The sequence below is a fragment of the Cebidichthys violaceus genome, unplaced genomic scaffold, assembly GCF_023349555.1.
Source record: "Cebidichthys violaceus isolate CVI_PGR_0920_01 unplaced genomic scaffold, fCebVio1.0.p SCAF_21, whole genome shotgun sequence".
NCBI lineage: Eukaryota > Metazoa > Chordata > Actinopteri > Perciformes > Stichaeidae > Cebidichthys > Cebidichthys violaceus.
This window is the reverse complement of record NW_027176384.1, coordinates 8,320,664-8,341,587: the sequence shown is the minus strand read 5'-3', so window position 1 is coordinate 8,341,587 and position 20,924 is coordinate 8,320,664. Positions and strand designations below refer to the sequence as shown.

General features: G+C 44.0%; 2 protein-coding genes across 4 annotated transcripts; one reads left to right on the top strand and one right to left on the bottom strand.

Annotated features, from left to right (window-relative positions):
* Nucleotides 1-333: 333 nt before the first annotated feature.
* golt1ba (golgi transport 1Ba) lies at nucleotides 334-5,965 on the bottom strand. 2 transcript variants are annotated; one of them, XM_068717174.1, is made up of 6 exons: nucleotides 5,829-5,965; nucleotides 5,005-5,096; nucleotides 3,427-3,605; nucleotides 2,845-2,926; nucleotides 2,487-2,521; nucleotides 334-501 (listed from the first exon to the last, which is right to left on the bottom strand). In XM_068717174.1, the coding sequence occupies exons 1-5, from the start codon at nucleotides 5,851-5,853 to the stop codon at nucleotides 2,513-2,515; spliced, it is 387 nt and encodes a 128-aa protein (XP_068573275.1). In that variant the 5' UTR covers nucleotides 5,854-5,965; the 3' UTR covers nucleotides 334-501; nucleotides 2,487-2,512. The 2 variants fall into 2 exon arrangements, with proteins under 2 accessions (XP_068573275.1, XP_068573274.1); XM_068717173.1 differs by lacking the exon at nucleotides 2,487-2,521.
* Nucleotides 5,966-6,496: 531 nt separating this feature from the next.
* Nucleotides 6,497-17,894, top strand: recql (RecQ helicase-like). 2 transcript variants are annotated; one of them, XM_068717162.1, is made up of 16 exons: nucleotides 6,497-6,586; nucleotides 7,048-7,115; nucleotides 8,797-9,015; nucleotides 9,621-9,800; nucleotides 9,991-10,097; nucleotides 10,688-10,886; nucleotides 11,064-11,230; nucleotides 11,526-11,607; nucleotides 11,710-11,858; nucleotides 12,222-12,339; nucleotides 12,423-12,561; nucleotides 12,652-12,743; nucleotides 12,833-13,049; nucleotides 14,130-14,259; nucleotides 15,515-15,651; nucleotides 16,431-16,521. In XM_068717162.1, exons 2-15 carry the CDS (start codon nucleotides 7,091-7,093, stop codon nucleotides 15,617-15,619), a joined length of 1,929 nt encoding a protein of 642 aa, XP_068573263.1. In that variant the 5' UTR covers nucleotides 6,497-6,586; nucleotides 7,048-7,090; the 3' UTR covers nucleotides 15,620-15,651; nucleotides 16,431-16,521. The 2 variants fall into 2 exon arrangements, with proteins under 2 accessions (XP_068573263.1, XP_068573262.1); XM_068717161.1 differs by lacking the exon at nucleotides 15,515-15,651 and having other exon boundaries at nucleotides 16,431-17,894.
* The last annotated feature ends 3,030 nt before the right edge of the window (nucleotides 17,895-20,924 follow it).

The following is a 20,924-nucleotide window of genomic DNA, read 5'->3' as shown; positions in this document are numbered from 1 at the left end:
CTTAAAAGCTTTTGTTCAAAGGAAGTCAAAGCACAGGCACAGAAATGTGGCAACGTGGCAAGCTGTCGGTCCACTTGTCATCCATGTGGAGGGTCAGCGGTTTGTTCCACAGAGTAGGAGAGTCACGTTGACAAGAGTCTCGCATCCTTTTTCGTGCCAGATGCACTCAACGGTGACGGGATCAATAGCATTGAAATATTGATTGTAGTGACCTTAGTACGTCCACGCTTTAGGGACAGACCGGTGGAGCGACGCTCTGATGAACCTTTGATTGGTGGCACTGACCAGTGGAACGGCAGACAGACAGAGTCTTTGCCTGCTGGAGGAGGGGGGGGGGGGGGGGGGGGGGGGGGGTTCTGAACATATTACCTTAGCTGCTGTAAGTCAGCTCCGTGGGAGATGGTGTTGCTTTAGAAAAGCTGCTGTACTCAAAAAGCCTTCTCTGTGTACAAAAAGTCACTGTTATACCATGGTGTTGCTCTCGCCCACTTTGTCCACATACTGGAAGAAAAGAAGGAAAACGTGTTTAGCGTATACAGCATGATGGGACACACAGACCTGAAGCAGTGCATCATGGGAGCATGCATGACTTAAAAGGGACACACCACAGCTGAACAGGACAGGCGGAATCACATTGTTGCTTGTATTGTTATTACCAATTTAGAAATGAGTCACAGTATTTCACTAAAGTTTTGTCTTTATATATATTCAGTATATATATGCACATATGTAGTATAAGGGTGTCCTGAATGATGTTTCTACTCATGTTAATATGCTCTATTCTTTTATTGTTGTTTCTGCATTCTCAGAAAGGATAAATGTCATTTTATCTTATCTTCTGTTTTTTAGGGTGACTTTGGAACATTTGTCGAGGAACATTTGACCAAATGAATCAATAATTTAATAAATAAAGAGCAGATTTCTGTGGAATAACTTAACAGTTTGGAAGTAAAGAATAAAATAGTTTATCAAAGTATTTTTTGATGAAGATTTTTTTTTTTTAATTTAATTTCAACATCTCACAAAACAACTAACAAATAATAACAGTGTTTACATATCCAGGCCCAGTAACATCAGTATGTATAAAGGCCATGTTGGAGTGAATTCTTCTGAGAGGTTTGCACTGTTGACCAACAGCAGACTGTTCTGAGGACTGGGAGTCCCAGGGGCCGCTACCAGCTACAAGGCAAGCCGAGCTAGCGCTAATGTGTTCTGTGTTTACTGTGCAGGCTGTCATTACAATGTTATCTTATTCAAAAAAACCTGACCGTGAATTTAACAATTTTGTTTCATGTGGTTTTATTTTGAAAACTGTTACTTCTGGCTAATCATGGCACTGAGACCAGTAAAAGTAGTCAATGACACGAGGATACATTCAGATAATTACACATCTTCAGTGTTGGTGCTTCATCTGAGCACAGCTGGTCACCAAGTATTCGTACAGACTGAGGTCAGACTGGACCATCTGGGTCCAGAGGGGCCACTTCTTGTTAAACAGTGTTACCACTCGGTGATGTCATCAGGAGACACGTGATCTCTTCCCTTCCAACTGACACCTTTGGTGAGGTAGCATTAGGTATTAAGCTTTGAGCCGCTGGATCAGTGTGAACATTTGAAACCTAGAGCTACCTATTCAGCCTGGCCTTTGATTAAGAACATTGAAATGATTGATTCACTTATTTTATTGAATTTAAGTTGTTCAATTTCATTCCGTTTTATTGTTATTGCATTTATCACTCATTTTATTCTATTTGAGTTGTAATAATCTCATTTTTATTTAATTAATTTCAATTTAGCTTTTAATTCTATTTGATTCTATTTGTATCATTTGATTTTCTTGCATGCATTGGTCTTCAGTTCTTAAATTGTTGATTGTCTGTTGTTGTGTTGTTTCCAGCTCGTCGGTCGTCTGTGGAGCCCTTTGCACCGCACTAACCAAATCAACTCTGATGGACTGACGGTCGCTCTGCAGAGGAAGCTGTCATAGTGTTCTACTCCACCAAGTCAAGATGAAGTCAAAGCGCTCTTTGAAAGGGAGACCTGGCCAACAGTAAAATATAAGCTTTGCTGCATAGTCCACTTCCAACATACAGTAACACTAGAGGCTGTATAAACTTCTTCACAAAGAGACACTAAAGGTCTACAGTAGATCACCAGTCGCTACGTCATCAAACTTCCAACAGGAGCGATTTTTTGAGGACACAGATGAATATTACTGTGCAATATTCCCTCTCCACACACACATCCTCAAGAAAAACAATGAGAACAGGCTGCCAACATGCTGGAAGTAGCATTAAATGACATTAGTAATTGCATCTTGGTTTACCTGCAGTGTGTGCCTTTAAAGCCAAATGAGTAAATGAAGATTAAAAACCAGCTCCCCAAACAAAAGTCCATTTCCCTTCTGTCATGAGCTACTTGTTGTCTGAATATTGTGAAGCATATTAAATATGTTAGCATGCAAGGGGGAATCGGCAGTGACTGACCACGACTGCTGATTGTCCTCAGAGCCTTACGAAGGCTTTAGTAAAAAACAGACAGAGACACATTCACCTCAGAACAAAGCTTCCCACACATCAGCACGGCAGGAGCTACAACAGCTCTTCTGATTAACAGATGACCCTGACATCACTTTATTTACCAAACTACCTTTTGCTGTTAAAATGTATACTCATTGACTGGCAGTGGTACTAATCCAGACAGTATTGTCTTATTAAAGCAGCAGTCATGTGCAGGAGCTGAGCTGTCATTGGATCGGAGCAGTTTGGTAATCTGTGGTGGTTAATAAACAGGAAAAAAGCCATGCTGAGCTGCAGGACTGCTGCAGCGCTGGGTCATACATACTGCACTGATGAAGGGCAGGTTGAGGATGGAGCCCAGGACGGGTATTCTCCTGATGAAGCCCACTGCAACCGGGAAGAAACCCCTGGATGTGATGAGAGGGAGGGAGTTAGTCAGAGTCCTCATAAAGATAACTCAAATAATAACATCTAAACATCAATCACAAACTATCTCATGAAATAAACATTGCATTGTGTTCCTGGGTGTTCTGTTCTGTGGATAGTTATTGTTAGGAGCTATATATATACGCAACAAATGTATGTCAAGTGCTAGCAATCCCATGTTGCTGTAATGTTCATGACCCTCCTCAATAAAGTCTCCAACTGCGTCTCAATTTAGGGACTGAATCCTGTGAAGGCTGGACCCATCTTGTACACACAATGAAAACACAGCATATAGGGCACAACTTGACACCCATCATCCCATTGTTGCCCCGTGGAGGGTTAAAAACAACCGCCTGTAACGGCCATGACACACTTCTTTTCACCTGACGGCGATGAGGTTCAGTGGGAGGTCCTTGCACTAACCCCAGGTCCACACCCACTGCTCCGTTTCTCAGCTCGTGCCCCCTTCGGTTCCTCTTACCTGAACAAGAGGAAAAAGCCGTAGATCTCCAGCACAACTCCGATGATGGGCCAGCCAATCAGCACCACAAACACGCCTCCCAGGAAGAAACTGGTGGCCTTCATCTTGTGCTTCTGGAAGAAGAAGCGGAAGGTCCTCTCCAGCCCGATGACAAAAGAAAGTCCCGCAACAAACAGGATCTACAGGAAAGAAATGGGATTGTCCAGCATTAGAGAGTGGTCCAATGCAGGAACACCAACACATGTCTCTTCATCTTGACTGAAGAGTTTATTTCAGTTTTAGTGCCTTTTTCTGCTGCATCTTGGGTACAGCATCCAATCAGAGAGCAAGAAAGCACTGGTTTGTGCTAGTATCAATACAAGGACATGGGAGTAAATCTCATTTAATTCCATTGATGTCGACTACCTGAATAATCTAAAAACAAGGGAGCTAAGAGAGCACAAAACAGAAGTTCACCACCCAAATCACCCAAACATATTTAAAACTGCTCACAGCGAGGTCTGTAGATGAATCAGCCTAATAAACCTGGCTTCAGTAAACTTTTTCAGTGGTCGCATTTGGTAGAGAGAACCCTCTACTGGGGCCCAGCTGGTATCAGACTTTCACTACACAAATATCACGGCCCAAAGAATTCACAGATTTGATGAATAATGAATACTGTTCTCAGTCACATTTATCTTTAACTTTGTTCATTTCCTCTCTTCTTTAGCAGATGATTTACACTCAATACTAGTGAAGGGTTGTGGAGAGAGTCTGTAATCATAACTGTTTACACAAATGATATAAGAGGCTCTGGACTATTTACATGACTTTATCATGTGTATTATTAACATGATATCAATATTTGATATTTGAATATCCCTGTAACAGCCCTACCCTCGGTGGTTGTGTTATTAATCTACTACTACCACCTGTGAACACTGGAGAGGCTTTGTGAAGTTGGACAAAATAACCCTGATGATGTCATAGTGATGTCATCAGGGTTATCTCCGTTTTGGCTCGGAGACTTTAAACTTAAGAAGAAAGTCTGCATTACAAAATGGGGGAGTGGAGTTGAAAGACATCCTCGTCAAAATGGCATGGAGGATTGAACAAATAGATTATAGTGAAATTGCATTATGGGAAATGTAGGATCAAGTGATTTTGGAGTTTGACCATAACAAGGGACTTCTGCTGCTTTCACTTTGACTATCCTTTTTTTCACCTGTCTCTGGGAGACGTAGGGAGTAGCCCACTTCTATCTGTGCCAGTGAGCTGATTCTGACTCACCTGAGGACAAACATAGTAGGAAGCCTGTTTCTACAAGTGCACTGAGTCTGCCTTGAACTATGTGGCACTGTCAACCAAAGAAGAGCTGATGAACTGCATATCATTTGGGGAAAGCAGAGGATGGATCTCCATGGTAATGATGATACATTGCACATGTCAGATGAATGACTGAACAGTTCTTTCTCTTGATGAATTTGAACTAGAATGCATATCAGTGTCAGCAGCAGCTAATACAGAGAGAAGAAAGTTTCCCCTGTACGTTTCTCAACATCACTTATAACATCAGTTCAATGAAGCAGGAACACTCACATTTCCAATAGCCAGGAGAGCTTTGTCAAAGAACAGGATCATCCCGAAGAAGAGGAAAAACACGCCGAAGCCTGTTAACCCCATTCCAATCTCTGCAGGACACACACGGACACAGACACAGACACAGACACAGACACACACACACACATACATATACACACACACACACACACACACACACACACACACACACACACACACACACCATCAGAGTGAGTCACTAAAGTTTAAAGCTGGGGTATTTGAGGCCTCCCTGAAAGTTGCATGCCATTGTATGTTTAACTCTCAAAGACACATTGGAATCACCTAGAAAGTGAGATTTGCGTTTTGTGTTATTTAAACACAAGTCTCAGAGAAGTTGATGGTGGGACAGATGATGATGGGAGGTTAAATATCGATTTAATAGATAGATATTGATCATCCACATCAACATCTGATACATACATGTCATACTTGTTAAGGAGTACCTTCAACAACTTAACACACTTTAATAAAGTCAATATTTCTTATAAACGACAGAGAAAGTGTAAATAGTAATGTCAGTGGAGCTTCTACCTGAAGCTACTCAAAGCTTTGATAGGAAATGACTAAGTTACAGGAACGTCTGCTACTTTACAGTTAGCACACAGCTAGTCGTAGGAGTTAGCTGTTAGCTATTTGAGCCACGGGTTAATTTATGGCACGCTATGGCAGAAATAAAATAAGCTAACTTTTCTAGCACTGAATGCTAATTGCTAGTTAACCAATTGCTGCAGCTCAAATGAAGCCGGTTCGATAGAGAAAGAAGCAGCCTACAGACACGGTACATGTACATGTGGGCTTACTTTGGGAGTCCGTTAGCGAAATCATCTTGACGCCGAATACACGTGTGAAGATAAAATAGAAACAAATATTGAAGTAGCATTCAAGTACACCTATAAGAACAATTTGGATGACAGCTGCCACTGCAACAACAGCCACGTCTTCCGGAAACACACCTTCTCGTCATGTCAGCTTCCGGTACAGCGCCGTGTCGCATTCAACATGGCAACTTTACTTAAACGCCTTACTTCCTCATAAAGTTCGCTACTCTTTTGTTATAATAAATAATCTTAGTATCTGCATAGTGCTCAGTATAATATATCTACTGTTGAAGATAATGTTTTGTGAAAACGATACACATGTCAACTCTCGAAAGGTTTTGTCAGTTTCCACTGAGGATGTAACGTTATCTTGAATGCGCCACATTGTTAATTGGGTAATTGTTGCCCTGTGTTTAGTTTGTCAGGCGTTACTGATGTGGAATTGAACTAACATGATATTCTTGCTTTGAATCAGGCCTCCTAGTTTATACATCAAACACACACTACATACGTTTTATTCATTAAATACATTAAAAAAAACGAGTCATGGTTGATAAAGTGTGACAATCCTTCAGCAGGAGGCGGATCTTCAGGCATCCTGGCAGGCAATGGGAGGGGCACAGACACTCTCACAGCCACCGCGTTGTGATCGATCCGCTTCTTCTGTTTGTGCTGTTTGTGCTGTAGCAACCGTGAAGTGGAGACCAACAGGAACAGGCGCTGGACAGGGTCGCTGAATGGTTTGTCATTTGTATTTCATGCTTTTTAAAGTAGTGAGGCTTTATGGAATTAGCTGGAGAAGAGTGACTGACATCACGTGAATAATCGATCCATTAACAAGCTACGTTTACGAGCTGCCCTCCGATGGAGGAACGTGTGCACCTGTCGTGTCTTAGGTTAGCTTACCTTAGCTAGTAGCGGTCAGCTATGTGGATTCATGTTAATGGACCAATGGACATGACGTGACTTGTTACCACTATTAAGATTGGCTCACGAGATGTAAGTTAGCTTCGTTGTGGTTCTGAAACATTTTATATAGAAAACCAAATGACTGAATGAGAAGTAGGCTATTCAATCACACTACACATCCATAACTAAATGAGCAACAATAATAAAGGTAGTGTGAAGTGTACAGGACCGTTACTAACACACAGTTCTTTGTTTCTTTGAACATGCCTCTCTGTCTGAATCACATCCACAGCTCTGAAGGTTGACTCCTGTTCCAGCAAATCAGTCTGACAAATATGGATGGAGGTGGCAGATCTGATGGTAGGTCTGTTGTTTTATTTACATGAAAACTGAACCAAACCGTATTGACCAAATGTGCTAAGATGTAAATATTCCCACAGCTGTTGTTGTTGTAGTATGAGGGGAGGTTGATGTCATGGGAACTGATGCAGACTGCAGCCTGCCTCACTGAGGGAGTCATTAGCGGTGCAGGTGTGAGACCTGTTCACACCGTCAGGAGAACTGTTTCCAAACGAAAACGGAGTAGTATGGGTGTAGCCTCAATTATACAATACAAGGGCTGCGTCTCAATACCAGTGTGATACCTGAGTTTCAGTAGCATTCCAAAATGACATTGTTTTAATAATACCTGTTATCATTATGGTTGATGACAACATGCGTTTAACAAAGGAGACACTCTTGCCTCTGAGTCGCTCAGTGAAAGTGCTGACAGAGCAACAGTGTTTATAGAGAGTGGATCCTACGTCATTCTCAGCTGTCAGCGCCTTCACAAACGGTGAAGGACAGAACGTTAGATCTTTTTAAATATCTACAAGTTATGATTGCAAAAGGAACAGTTACATTCGTAGAGTCCTGCCATAGTTTGAGAGGATTCCAGCTGTGTGTCACACTTTTATTTCTTTACGGGTGCTCAAAAGACTTCGGCAAAGGATACACAGATGTTTCCTCGCTCATAGCTCCTCCGGCAGGCCTCCTCTATCCTTAATCCTCGCTCCTCCAGATGCATGTTAGAAAATGTGATGTTCTTTCATATGGAGCGCTGAGGTTGAGTTCCGTGTCACAAGCCAGAGGAGCGAGGAGACAAGGTGACGAGGAGGCAAAACATCATGAAATGAGAAAGGCCCCTTACTGACTGTGGTGACTCCTTGGCCCAAAGCAGGTTGACAGTTTGGGCTTTTGTTGAACTATCTTGACTACTGTTGAATGGATTGCCTTTCCTCTAGCAGCACCAGCAGGTCAAGATGTTTTCCCTCATCCTGTGAAGTGGTTCAACATCTACGGGGCTGATTGACACTCAGTTTGCTACACATTCATGTTCCTAAATGATAATCCTGATGAGCTCTTCTAGCGCCACCATGAGGTCGACTTTTGTGCTTTCGAGTTAAGCGTCTCAATAACTGTTGAAGGATTGCTGTGATATTTCCTACACACAGTCAAGCCCCCCATGATGAAACTGGTAATAACTGGTGTTGCTCTTACTTTTCATCTTGTGCCATCATCAAGACAAATTTCCAACTCATCCAATTCTTTGATTTATTACCAAGTATACAGTATGTTAGCATTTGTCCCCATCTGTTGCCCTTCATAAACTGTGACTGTACAGACGACATGACAATAATGAGGCTGTTCTTCAAACAAACAGCAGCTTGTAATGGGAGGCTTGTGTCTTAATGTCTTTGCAGTCTGTGAACTGGTGGGATTTGAAAATATTTTCCATGGATTCTGAAGTGTCCTCAAATGGGAGTCTTGTATGCATACTGTGGTCAGGTGACCTCATCAGTATCACCGGATTTATGAGACGATGTCTTCACCGGATGAACACTATACTGGATTCATGGATGTATTTTTTTAATAAAACAGGAGAATCAAAGTAAAAAAGGCTGCGTTTCACATCCTACCTACACTACCTCATCTCCACTCACGTGTCCATGTCAACATCCATATCTGCTCACGGTCTCCAACGGTGTTCCTTCCGGTTCAGATGTGCAGGTGGAGCTGGACTCTGTGGAGGCGGAGCTGGAGGAGGTGGAGCTGCAGATCACAGAGCTCCTGCAGAAGCAGGCTGAGCTGACGGGTCGTAAGGATGCACTGCTGCAGCGACTGGGGGAGGCATGTGATGCTGCACAGCCGGCATCCTCAAAGACATCTGGAGCTCATCCAGCACTGAGCAAGCAGGAGATGCTGCTCTATGATGGCACAGGTACTCTACTCTCATTTCACATTTCACACATGCACTGCAACCCTGAACTTCTCTAGACATCACCCAGAGGAGCTGTATGTGGGAACGCACACGTCCCAGTCAGTTTAAACAGTCTTTACCCTGCCGGCTCCCTAGTACAGTCTGTGTAATATACGAGTGAGCTCCCATGTGACTGGCGCAAAACCGCAAGAATACAATCGTCCGAGGCTGAAGAAGAAGGTTCATTTACACAAAGACGCCAACGACGATGTAGAACTGCAGGAACGTGAGATTCAGGGACTTCTGACAGTAAGGGCCAACGGCGAAGTCCTCAGACAAATTCAAAGAGCGGCTAGAGACGCGATGGTTTGTGACCAAATAAAGAACTGGCTCTAACAGCGTGTAACCCGCATCATGTCCTGCCTTCTGCGCGCTCTATCCAGGCCCCACCCCTCGCCTAAAACAAACGAGGACTTCCAGTAGGCGAGAACGCGTCTGACATGGACAACATCTATCGTGTGCTACATGTGTGTCCCGAGAATCAGGTCCAGACTTCGTATAAGAAAACTGCTTGAGAGCCACTAAGGTTGTATGTTGACTTGTTATAATCTTTTGATGTTTGGTAGATTTTCCATGGTCCAAAGAAGTAGAGCAGCACCTGAAGAACTCGTTCCATCTCTCCAAGTTCAGACCTCTGCAGCTGAGGGCCATCAACCTGACCCTGTCAGGCAGAGATCTGTTCCTGGTGATGCCCACGGGAAGAGGAAAAAGCCTCTGCTACCAGCTGCCTGCAGTCTGCTCCAAGGGTACACCGACACACACACACCGACACACACACACACACACACACACACACACACACACACACACACACACACACACACACACACACACACACACACACACACACAGTGTCCTCACACCGCTCATGCTCGTACACCACTCCTAAGAGCATCTGTTGGTCCCACATGTAATCGCATCACATGCTCTTGTCAGGTTTTACATTGGTTGTCAGTCCCCTGGTGTCCCTGATGGAGGACCAGATCATGTCCCTGAAGTCCATCGATGTGCCGGCCGTCACGCTGAATGCGTCCAGTAGTAAGGTAACCACGGGCAACTGTGTTCTGCTTATTTATTTTCCTATAGCCCACCTCCTCGTCTGTTGATCTCCTCTTACGCTACTGTTTGACAGAAAAGACACTTCTTCACACTTGTTTCTGCACAATGATGAATACGTTCTAGTATAATAGCAACATGGACAGTAACACTGTGTGCTGATATTGAGACCTACAGGTCTAACTGCTCATGCGGTCATGTTGATGTTCAGCATTCCTTCCAAACTCTTTCTACAGTAACTGTTATTATAGAAGGGTTTGCAATGAGTTCCTCCGGTATCCTTCTGTCACTTATCTGCTCATACTGACAGTCAATCGCAGTAACACTGACGTGTGTGTGTGTGTGTGTGTGTGTGTGTGTGTGTGTGTGTGTGTGTGTCTCAAAGGGAGAGAGGATTCATATCTATTTTCTACATTTACACATGCACCGAGTAGGGAAGGGACTAACACTAACCCGACACTCGTGTGTTTGTCAAAATGGTGTTAAAAAATGTTTCTAAATGTATTTACAGTTGTATGGATAATATTTATGTTTTGGTGTGAAATGTCAGTTTTCATGGTGTGAAAAAACAATGTAGGAGCATGCCAAGACTGTCATGGCTGGAATGATGGACCCCAAAGCCCCCTTCAAGCTGCTGTACGTGACTCCAGAGAAGATCGCCAAGAGCAAGCTGTTCATGTCTCGTCTGGAGAAAGCCCATAACGCAGACCTGCTGAGTCGGATCGCCGTGGACGAGGTTCACTGCTGCAGTCAGTGGGGGCATGACTTCAGACCAGGTGGGATGTGTGGAAGTATAGGTCCTCCAAGGCCACCTCACTGACCCCCTTCACATCAAATACCAGGTTTGTCTTCAAGGTTGATGAAGGTGTGTGTGTGTGTGTGTGTGTGTGTGTGTGTGTGTGTGTGTGTGTGTGTGTGTGTGTGTGTGTGTGTGTGTGTGTGTGTGTGTGCAGATTATAAACTGCTGGGCATCCTGAAGAGGCAGTTCCCCAACGTCCCCCTCCTGGGACTCACAGCCACAGCAACCAGCAGCGTCCTCAAGGACTGTGAGAAGATCCTGTGTGTGCCACAGCCAATCACACTGTCTGCGTCCTTCAACCGAACCAATCTCTACTACGAGGTGGTGACCATGACAGCTGCACTCTCTGACGCACACACCTGTCAGCCACACCTGCTTCCTACTCACACACACACACACACACACACACCAGATGTCTGTTAGTCACTCACAGGCTCTCGTGTACTTTTCACACCTGTCAGACCATCAAATCATCTTACTGCCTTACATCTGCTTACAAAACATCAAAGACCACAGTGTTTAACGTATTTCTAAAACTGTGATCTATACTCGAAACAAATGGAACAACTCCGTCTCTCGCTGTTACAGTGACACTAACAGTCTGCTTATTTCTCAGGTTCGTATTAAAGATTCAAACTATGAAGCATCAATAAGTGACGTTGCAGCTCTGATCAAGAGCAGATACAAGGATCAGTCAGGTATTGCAGCAAAACTGCATCACGCTGAGGCTATTATATAGATATATATATCTCTATATATATGTATACTCATACTCCATATTCCCTGATGTGTGTCCACAGGGATCGTGTATGTGTTCTCTCAGAAGGATGCAGAGTCAGTGTCCTCTGCTCTCCAGAAGATGGACATCCTGGCTTTCCCCTACCACGCTCACATGGACCCCGATGATAAGTCCCGCGTTCATCGCAAATGGACCTCCAACAAAATCCAGGTATTTGGGTGTGACCTACCTCCTGGGGGGGGGGGGGGGGGGGGGGGGGGGGGGATTTGTGGATCTGGCTGTAAGCTTTACAACATCCCTCAGCCAGACCTTGCTGCTTCCTGGGACCGTGGATTTGGTTACTGTCCTCAGTGAGGGGGGGTCTGTGGCGATGTCGGCAACCCACCTGACCCGTCTTGAATCTTGGACCGCATTTCGTTTATCTTGTATTTATGATTAAATTGTTTATTTAGCCTCTGAATTAAAAGTATATATTGCAGGTTTTTCCCCATATTGTGCAGCCCTACAAAAGATGATGCGAGCTGTGTGTGCGGCTGCCATTGAGTTCTACTTTGTGATGGTGTTATCCTATAGGTGGTGGTAGCCACAGTGGCGTTTGGTATGGGCATCGACAAGCCTGACGTCAGGTTTGTCATCCACCACACCATCAGTAAGTCCGTCGAGAACTACTACCAAGAGAGTGGACGCGCAGGTAGACACCGCTTCACTCCTATCAGGACAGAATACTACTTTATACTGGTACAGCTCAGTCAACACCTGTCTGTGGATCTCCAGGTCGAGACGACGGTCAAGCAGACTGCATCCTCTACTTTGGCTTCTCTGACATCTTCAGGATCAGCACCATGGTGGTGATGGAGAACGTTGGTCAGAAGAAGCTGCTGCAGATAGTGGACTACTGCCAGAATGTGGACAGGTAGCAGGTCCTCAGTACGTCACACGGCGTCAGAGAGGATGGCTTACGCACCGTGACTTGACTGTTGCGTCTCGTGTTTGCTGTGTGAAGGTGCCGGCGCTCTCTCATGGCTGTTCATTTTGACGAGGTGTGGGACGATGAAGGATGCAACCAGATGTGCGATACTTGCCGCCATGCAAAAGGTGTGCATGTGATGCGTTTTAATATAATTCGTGGTTGTGTGTGTTCTTTAGGGATGTGAAAAGCCAACTTCTGACCTCTATCTCTCCAGACTACACCACCGTGGACATTACCCAGCATGCCAAGCAGGTGGTGCAAATTGTGGAGCTGTCGGCGTCGGTGGATGAGAAGCTGACTCCTCTGAAGCTGGTGGATGCGTGGATGGGCAAAGGCCCAGCCAAGCGCAGGAAGATGATCCAGACCACCAGCCTGTGTCGGCTGCAGGCAGAAGCTGTGGTTGTGATGCTGCTGCTGCAGGGATACCTCAGGTGACTTGTTTCTTTTCTTCATCATCGATATTAAGAAGTACAAGCCTAACTTATGTCATTTATAATTATCAGTGGCCTTGGTAAATCACTTTTGTATTTCATTAATATATTTAGATATTATGTAGTAAAGTCATGAATAAGGTATAACGGGTATAGACAGTAAAGCAGTATGAATAATAACTATCCCGTGCTGACCGGTAGAGCCTAGAGAAGCTCCAGTCACATTTACACACATTTGCCACCGCATGACAGTCTAACAGCGGCACACAGCGGCACAGACACCACATGGGTCAGAGATATACAGTTCACTTTGTCTCAACTCTCACAATACTCCGTAGAGGAACGACCTTGAAATCATTTGGAACTAACTTCATCAGACAGTTATTATATTGTAATCCATTCCCATCATGCTGTTCAGTGTCACAGTGACAGCACAGAGCTGTTTAACGCGACATCATTAAAACTACTAATGACAAGATTTAGATAAAACTACAACCATTTATTTTTTTATTTATTTGAATTGTCTTTTCTGCAAATACCTATAGATGCCAATAAGAAAGTGAAAAGGTAACTTTTAATATTTTGACTACTTACTTTGACTTTGGGATGGTTGAAATTATGACATGCAGTTTCCATACCAGTGTTCTACTCCTTCACAAGCATTTATATTGACATTTTAGGTGATATACTGGTGTGTATATATTAATTCTAGGCCCTATCGCCCAGCTCGACCTTACATGTTGTGCATAAGAGCTTTATTGGTCAGTTTTTCTATGGAGGACTGGTTCTCTGACTGACTGGAATCTGTTTCTTTGAATGTTGAAACAAATCGTCACTAATTGCCAGTACTGGTCAATCGCTCAGCTTAAATACACCGTGAAGCAAACGCGGGTTGTGTAACAAACTGTGGAAGACTCTGGACATTCAGGAGCGTTTCTGCTAACCCGTGCCCTACCTGAATACAGGTACACGGACAGTAATGATTGTTCAGGTGGGAGTGGGCCTACTGGATCTATTCTAAGAGTAATGGGTTGAGACTTGTCTCACATTGGCATGTCATTGTGTGTGTGGTGCCTTCAGAGAGGATTTCAGCTTCACTCCGTACACCACCTACTTCTACATGAAGCTGGGCCGCAAAGCTCCTTTGCTGAAGAGCCAGACTCACACACTCAGCATGAAGATGAGGTCATCAGGGGCGGGGTCTGCTGTGGTGAGTAAAGCTGATCATACATCAAACGTCTGACGTAGTGCATGTGTTGCCTGAGAAGGTTCATCTTTGCTCAAAAGAGAAGGCCAAAAACTACATGAAAGAATTCAACGTTTCCACAGGTCTCTCACTCCACCATTGGCAGTCCAGTGACTTTGTGTCTCCGGCTGTCCCTTCTATGTCCTGTTCTTCAGACACGTCGGTGTTAACAAGCCTCTCTTTGCTGAGGGTCATGTGAAAAATACAAGCACAACTAGTTACTAAGATCCTTAAATACAATGGAGTGTCAGTAAACACTGAGGAGCATGTAGTCAATATGCAGATAGAAATAGGAGGTGATTTGACTGAGCTGTGTGAAATGCTCCCTGTAATGGTGGCAGACGTTAAACTGTAAGCTAAGCCGTCCCTCACTGTCCTCCACGGCAGAAACAGCCTCTCAAATGTCACAGCCCTGCTACCATTGGAGTGCATGAAAAGATGAAATGGCCGACGTTACAGTTGTAACTAATAGTGTAGCAGAAAGCAGCAGAAGATGGCTCCACTCAGCAGCTCCTGTGCTTGTGTGTTAATGTTATGTGTTTCATTGTAACATGTTGTGTGTCTCACTAATTGTTTGTAGAAAACCCTGGAGGTAAGTCCTGATTGAAATGTGTTGTGACTGATCACTGCTGATCATGACTGTTCTGACCCTCCACACCTCTAGCACACAGCTACTAATGATCACTAGTACCTAACATGATTCATCACAGACACATGTAGAGTCATTCTTTATTCTGACGTACGTATTCATCTTCATTACAGTATTACGACGAGCAGTCGCTTCAGGAATTCAACAGAAACCAATGATTCAAGCTCACTCTTAACAAAGTCCACTTACTATCTTTTTCTGTTTCCGGACCTTTAAACGCCTCTCATGGTCTTCATCAGAAAATCAAAGTTCGCTCAGTTGTAATGTGATCAAGGTATGAAATGATGATGATGATGAAGACTGAGATGTGTTAAAAGTTTTGGTCATGGAGTCTATTATTCTAAATGTGGAGTTCACTTCTGTTCAGACCACCCTTCAGCTTCCTGTTCCATGTAGATCTGCAAAGACCCTGGAACATGATGCGAGTGCATGGGTTCCAGCCTCGGCCATTGTGATGAAGAATGGAGGATTGTGTTGTGTGTGTGTGTGTCCTCCCCTCTCGTGTCCCCTCGTCCACCTCATGTGGGACTTTGAACCTCACCGGTAAAGACTGTTATTAATGACCTGCAGGTGAAAGCTGTGAGTGGCCAGGGCAAGGCCAAAGAGGGAAAGAGATCAGTTCAAAGTGGTGGAGACGCCCCTGTGTCCAAGAAAGTCAAGAAAGACCTCCCCTAACCCCCACCCTGTCCAGAAGACAAGCTGCCAAAGTACAGTCCCTCCTTCTTTACTCTGTTCACTGCTTCTGTCGGCATGGCACTGTCCACGCTCAGACTGGATGCTTCACTTTAGGTTCAGACAGTCTTGAGTGCTGGAGGAATCTGTGTTTATGTCATTTAAATGCTTTCATAAGTCTTAAATTAATAAGCATGATGTCATCTAATTGTTCCTCACCAGCAGGCTTGGGCGATAAACATCACTGGCACCACAGGTCATGTGACGGGGATCCGTCTACCTGGTGACACTAATGAGCTCAAACATGTGCTGATGGATGAAGAGAGGGGACACATCAGCAGCAGTCTAAAGATGCTGCCTATTAACACATAGTCACTGCACATTAGAAGTGTGTACAGAGCTATTATGTAATTCATGCGAGTGTGAGCTACACTTTAGACAGCCGTTTCTTCTTCTACCAATCAGAACCCTGGGCCCTGGTTTCTTCTCACTGCTTGGTGTCTGTGTAGCACGGTTGGCTGATTGCCTTTTCTTGTGTTATTATTATTGTTATGTACTTATTAGTGAAGAACAGGATATACTGTCGGTCAGATGGACAGTGCATTTCCTTTCTAACAGAAATCAAATATGCCATTTGTCATTATTATCGCCCAAGCCTGTTACTCATGATCTCTGGTGCTGATGTTCATGCTCCACTGACTGTCACTAACAAACTGGATTGGTTCTCACTGACTTCACAGAGAGTAGACATTCTGTTACGCTACTATTTGAATTGCTTATTACTCTAAAAGGCTTGCTTCTCACATGGTTACAGGACACGTCAGCCAAGGAGGAGGAGCTTGATATGACCTTTGATCCCAGCTATCCCCCACAACCCAAACAGAAAGTCTTTAAAGAGCAGAGGAACCAGTCCAGGAAACAGAAGCAGCTGACAGACCGACCTGGAGAGGAGGAGGAGAACCAAGGGGGCTCCATCACGCCTCACAATGGCATTGAGGTGGATGTTGAAATAAACATTATAGATAACAGTGATGGTCAGAAAACAGCATCACATCCAGTTAAACCTTGTTCCAAACGCAAAGCCACCACCCCTCAGAGAGTGAGGAGGAAACCCCGTGCTGACATAGCAGCAGCAGCAGCTCTTCCCTGTCCCGGCCCAGCTGATGTCGCGGTGCCCAGCTCTCCATCCCACGCCTCCATCATCTCTGAGACTGCAGCCGAAGAGCTCTGTGACCTGAGGAACTACTACAGCAAACAGCTTAGGAGAATTAACCACGTTTCCCATGAATACCTGGGGCAGCCCTCAGAGCCAGGGGTGCTGGCATGTATCAGGGAGCCTCTGAGGAGCCTCCGTCTGCCCCGCAGGGGGACCATAGCCCAGACGGCTCGCAGCCTGTGGACCCGAGTGAGTGGCAGGAGGAAGCTGGTTCACCGCTGACGGCACAGTTCCATTCAATGCACATAGGTGTACAGACAGCTGCAGGGACGATGTATCGCCCTGATAATCTCCATACAAGGCCAATGGGATTCTTCTACAGAAAGTAATCTCTTTATGGCTCCTACTGGTTTTGTTCAGTGAAATAATCTTCACAAATGAACACCACGTTACCTAAAGAAGGACTAGTGTTCTCCTGATGTTTAGTCTTCTCATTTCTTTCTTTTTTTTTTTTGAAGACGCGTAAAAGCTACTAAAATCACCAGAGGGGCCTTTACTGAACTAAATGTTTAAATCTCTTCAGCTTGTGCTAAACACAGTCATCCAACCAAAAACACACGAGGGAACAGGAACCAGGTTTTAGGACTCATTCCTGCAGCTGTCTATTGTGAAACATGAAGATCTTCTGTTCGACTGTTACCACAAAGCTTCTTTCTACTGTCGCAGTCAAAGACGCCACTATGTGAAGGATTACCTGGTGGTAGTATCCACAGAGATGCACTCCGCTCTCTTTTTGCCTTCTTTACACTTCTTCACTGGTGTGAAAATGTCTGGAACAATACTGTTTGTCTCTCCTTCTCTCTGACTCCACCTCCTAGTGTGGACTATACACACACAACGAGGTGAACACAATGTACAAACAAGTTCTGATGAAGCTTACTCCGACCCGGAGAAACAAACAGACTCGATGAATATGGATTTGTATTGATTGAGCTTCTGTCAGTTTATTATTCTGCTGTATGTTAGTTTCATAGCTCCATTCATGAGACCTGGTTCATGTGTGGACTATCACATCTCAGTTTGATGAACTCTTCACGTTATTAAATTTCATTTCTAACAGCAGTGTGAGTGTCCGTGTGTCCTGAACTGAAGTTAACACCTCTCCCTAACATACAGCGAGCTAACCCTGTGCTGCAGAAAGAAACGGAGGAGCAGAATATCGCTTCTTGTGTGAACAGCCGGGCTTTTGCTCGTGCAACTAAAGACAGCGTGCGGTGCTTCATGGTGCGTCCGCATCCAGTGAACCCGGCCTGAAGACTAACAGGAGAGAAACTATTAATTATGAACGTAGTCATTTGGAGTCACAAAGCTTGAGGAGCAGTCAGCTCCGTGTGAAGGTTTGTTGGAGAGACACTGACATTTTTTTATCAAATCAAGACATGAAGCATATGTGGCCTTATCTGGATTTAGTTTTCACTTTCTTCTCTGTATGTTATAAAGTACCTATTTTCATTGAACAAACAAGAGGCTCAGCTAGTCCCTTAAACTGTGTAACAGTGTGCTTGTTAGGGACTATTTTCAGCGGTGGATTAATCCATAAGTGATGCTCTAGTGAGTATTTGTGGCAGCAGCACGGTGTGATTCATCATGGTGATGAAGGAACATGTCACCAGAGCTCTGTGGCTCAGAGGAAGAGGAGATATCAGGCTGTCATACACACATAGTTGTTCGGATTTATTCTTGGTCTGGATTTTCATGGGATTTTTTAATAAGAAAGATAAAGAATATCACATAACTTCTCCTTTAAAGGCTAATAAACAAGTGGCGCTGAAACTCTAGGCTCCCTTTATTGGCCGGTTGCAGCCTACCTGCCTCCTGCCTCCTGAGCCACTAGAGGGGGGCAGAGAGTGGACCACACTGACTGGAGACCAAGCCAATGTGCCAAAGAACAAGCCCTGGTGTTTCTGGCTAATGCAGTTATCTTCTAATCATAGACAAACTGCAATACATTCAAATAAATCTGCCCTTAACATATTACCACATTATCATTCTGTCATGTCACAATGTGTACGCTCCAGTTTGGACTGTGCGACCATCTTTTGTTCATTCTATTTCATGGAGGGTAAGACAGCAGGACAAACCTAATGAGAGCTAAACGTGGCTCTGCTGCTGTGAGAGGAGAGCAGTTCAGCTCCTGATCACTTCATTATGACGCTCAACTCATGGAGGTAGTCGAGAACCTGTGCGCAACATGAACATCAGCAGCACATTGATGTGGATGTGCAAACGCATGAAGCATATCGGATCAGGAATCACTCTTAAGTGTGATCAATGCGATCAACCACAGGTTTGTAATGTGCAGCTCTAAACCTTACTGACGCTTGATAGTCTCAGAAATCCTCAAAGAAGTAGAGAAGATGCCTGAGGAGCATTAAGGACCATTCTGGTCCCATTAATACAGCCATTATGTTTCCTATATCCCCAGTTGGAACCATTTATGTCTATCTTTAATATATTTGTGATAACCGTGATAACCACATCAAATGACAATGCAGATTGATTTTATATCTTAAGTACATTTTACTGATAATACTTTTGTACTTTTACTGTAGGACTTTGACTTGTAACAAAGTAGCCTAAATGTACTTAGTTACATTCAACCCCTCCTAGAACAAGAGCACAAAGTTCTTCAGAGAGCCAGCCTCTTTATTTTGCACCAGCTCATTTGCATACAGCATTGTTTCCCACATGATGTGACTGGTAGGTGGTCCTCGGACCTTCTAAGGGGAAGAACGTTTTGTACATTTGAAAGCTAAATGCCTCTTTCTGCCGATCTTCAAAGCTCCCTTTTGTGCATTCTACTTATTATCAAACCAGACAGATGCTCAAAGGCCCTGAACATCCTCCACATGATTAGACCTCAGCTCAGGTTAAGGTGGGCCAAGAGAACTCAGTCCACACAGTCCTGATGAGAGATCTAATCAGAGAAAGTGACCCTGTGTGGGTTTACATTAATAATATCCTTGAATGTATACAATATTAGTCATAATTATATCTGTTTGTGATCCCTCCTCCCTTATCTTTTATAGCTTAGATACATGTTGTGTATGTTAAACACTGTCTGATGATGTTGTAGAACTTCCCTGAAGTCATCCAGCACAAAGCTTGACATGCTGAGTCGTCCTGCTCAGCATGTGATTCTTCCACCAGATGGAGACGTTGCATACAGAACTGTGTCTGTTTATTGAACCCTCAGACTTGAGATGTGAAGAGCAAGGAGGCAGGATCTTCAGCATACTGCTGTTTGTGTCATTGTTTTGTACTGTGGGTGTATAAGAATTATAAATACAATCAGCACTCCCTAAACATGCAGTTAGATTCATCTCTAAGACTTTCCAGTATCAGGGAGCTATAAGTCATGTGAGAATGTCTAATGGAGTGTAAGGCTGGCTACAGGGCTACTCTGATTCATACACAGAGATTTGCTGCTACTCTTAGCGTTTGGCTAATCACAAGAAACATCATCAACATCAAAACAGCAGATATCCTGACTTTAAGTCCCTTGTATAGGTCAAGCTCCTAAACACTGGATCCTCCATTTCCCATAATGCAACTCAATGGTGTCTCATTACACTTTCTGTGTCTGGTAAACACCTACATCTTGGCTCATGTCAAACGTTGGTTGCAATCTAAGAAATAATTAACATCACAGTGATCCATTTGGTCGACAATATTTTAACTGATTTGAACCCCATCTACATTCAGCCCACACATACATAGATGTGCTCCATTGTGTTTCACTGGGAGAAGTCTAGAAATCAATATTCATATCAATATTTTGGTATCACTGACTGCTTTTGGACTGAATAAAGGAAGAAATTTGAAGAAACTCACTTACGGCTACGAAACGATCTCAAGTAAGAGGCTCTGTCTGGGCACAGATAGGTCATAGTGTGTTGAACTGTTAACGTGTTAGTGTGTATTTTATGAGTCCTGTTCAGTGACGTGTAACATAATTGTTGTGCTTGTTGCAGCTTTGTTGTGTTTAAATCTGCCACTGCGAGTAAAGTCAGTAAGCTATACTTTATTACTTAAATGTCCCGCACTGCAGATGTCAGCCTTCTTTGCTGTTCTTTGCTGCTGCGGTGAGGA

What these genes read in the sequence shown, in the direction of transcription:
- golt1ba (XM_068717173.1), bottom strand. Translation starts at nt 5,853, where the DNA reads ATGATTTCGCTAACGGACTCCCAAA. An exon ending in GGCTTTTTCCTCTTGTTCAG is followed by an intron (nt 2,927 to 3,426) that starts GTAAGAGGAACC and finishes CATCACATCCAG; the next exon opens with GGGTTTCTTCCCGGTTGCAG. An exon ending in ACCTGCCCTTCATCAGTGCA is followed by an intron (nt 502 to 2,844) that starts GTATGTATGACC and finishes CTTTTCTTCCAG; the next exon opens with TATGTGGACAAAGTGGGCGA.
- recql (XM_068717161.1), top strand. Translation starts at nt 7,091, where the DNA reads ATGGATGGAGGTGGCAGATCTGATG. An exon ending in GCCTGCAGTCTGCTCCAAGG is followed by an intron (nt 9,801 to 9,990) that starts GTACACCGACAC and finishes TGCTCTTGTCAG; the next exon opens with GTTTTACATTGGTTGTCAGT. An exon ending in TGAATGCGTCCAGTAGTAAG is followed by an intron (nt 10,098 to 10,687) that starts GTAACCACGGGC and finishes AAAACAATGTAG; the next exon opens with GAGCATGCCAAGACTGTCAT.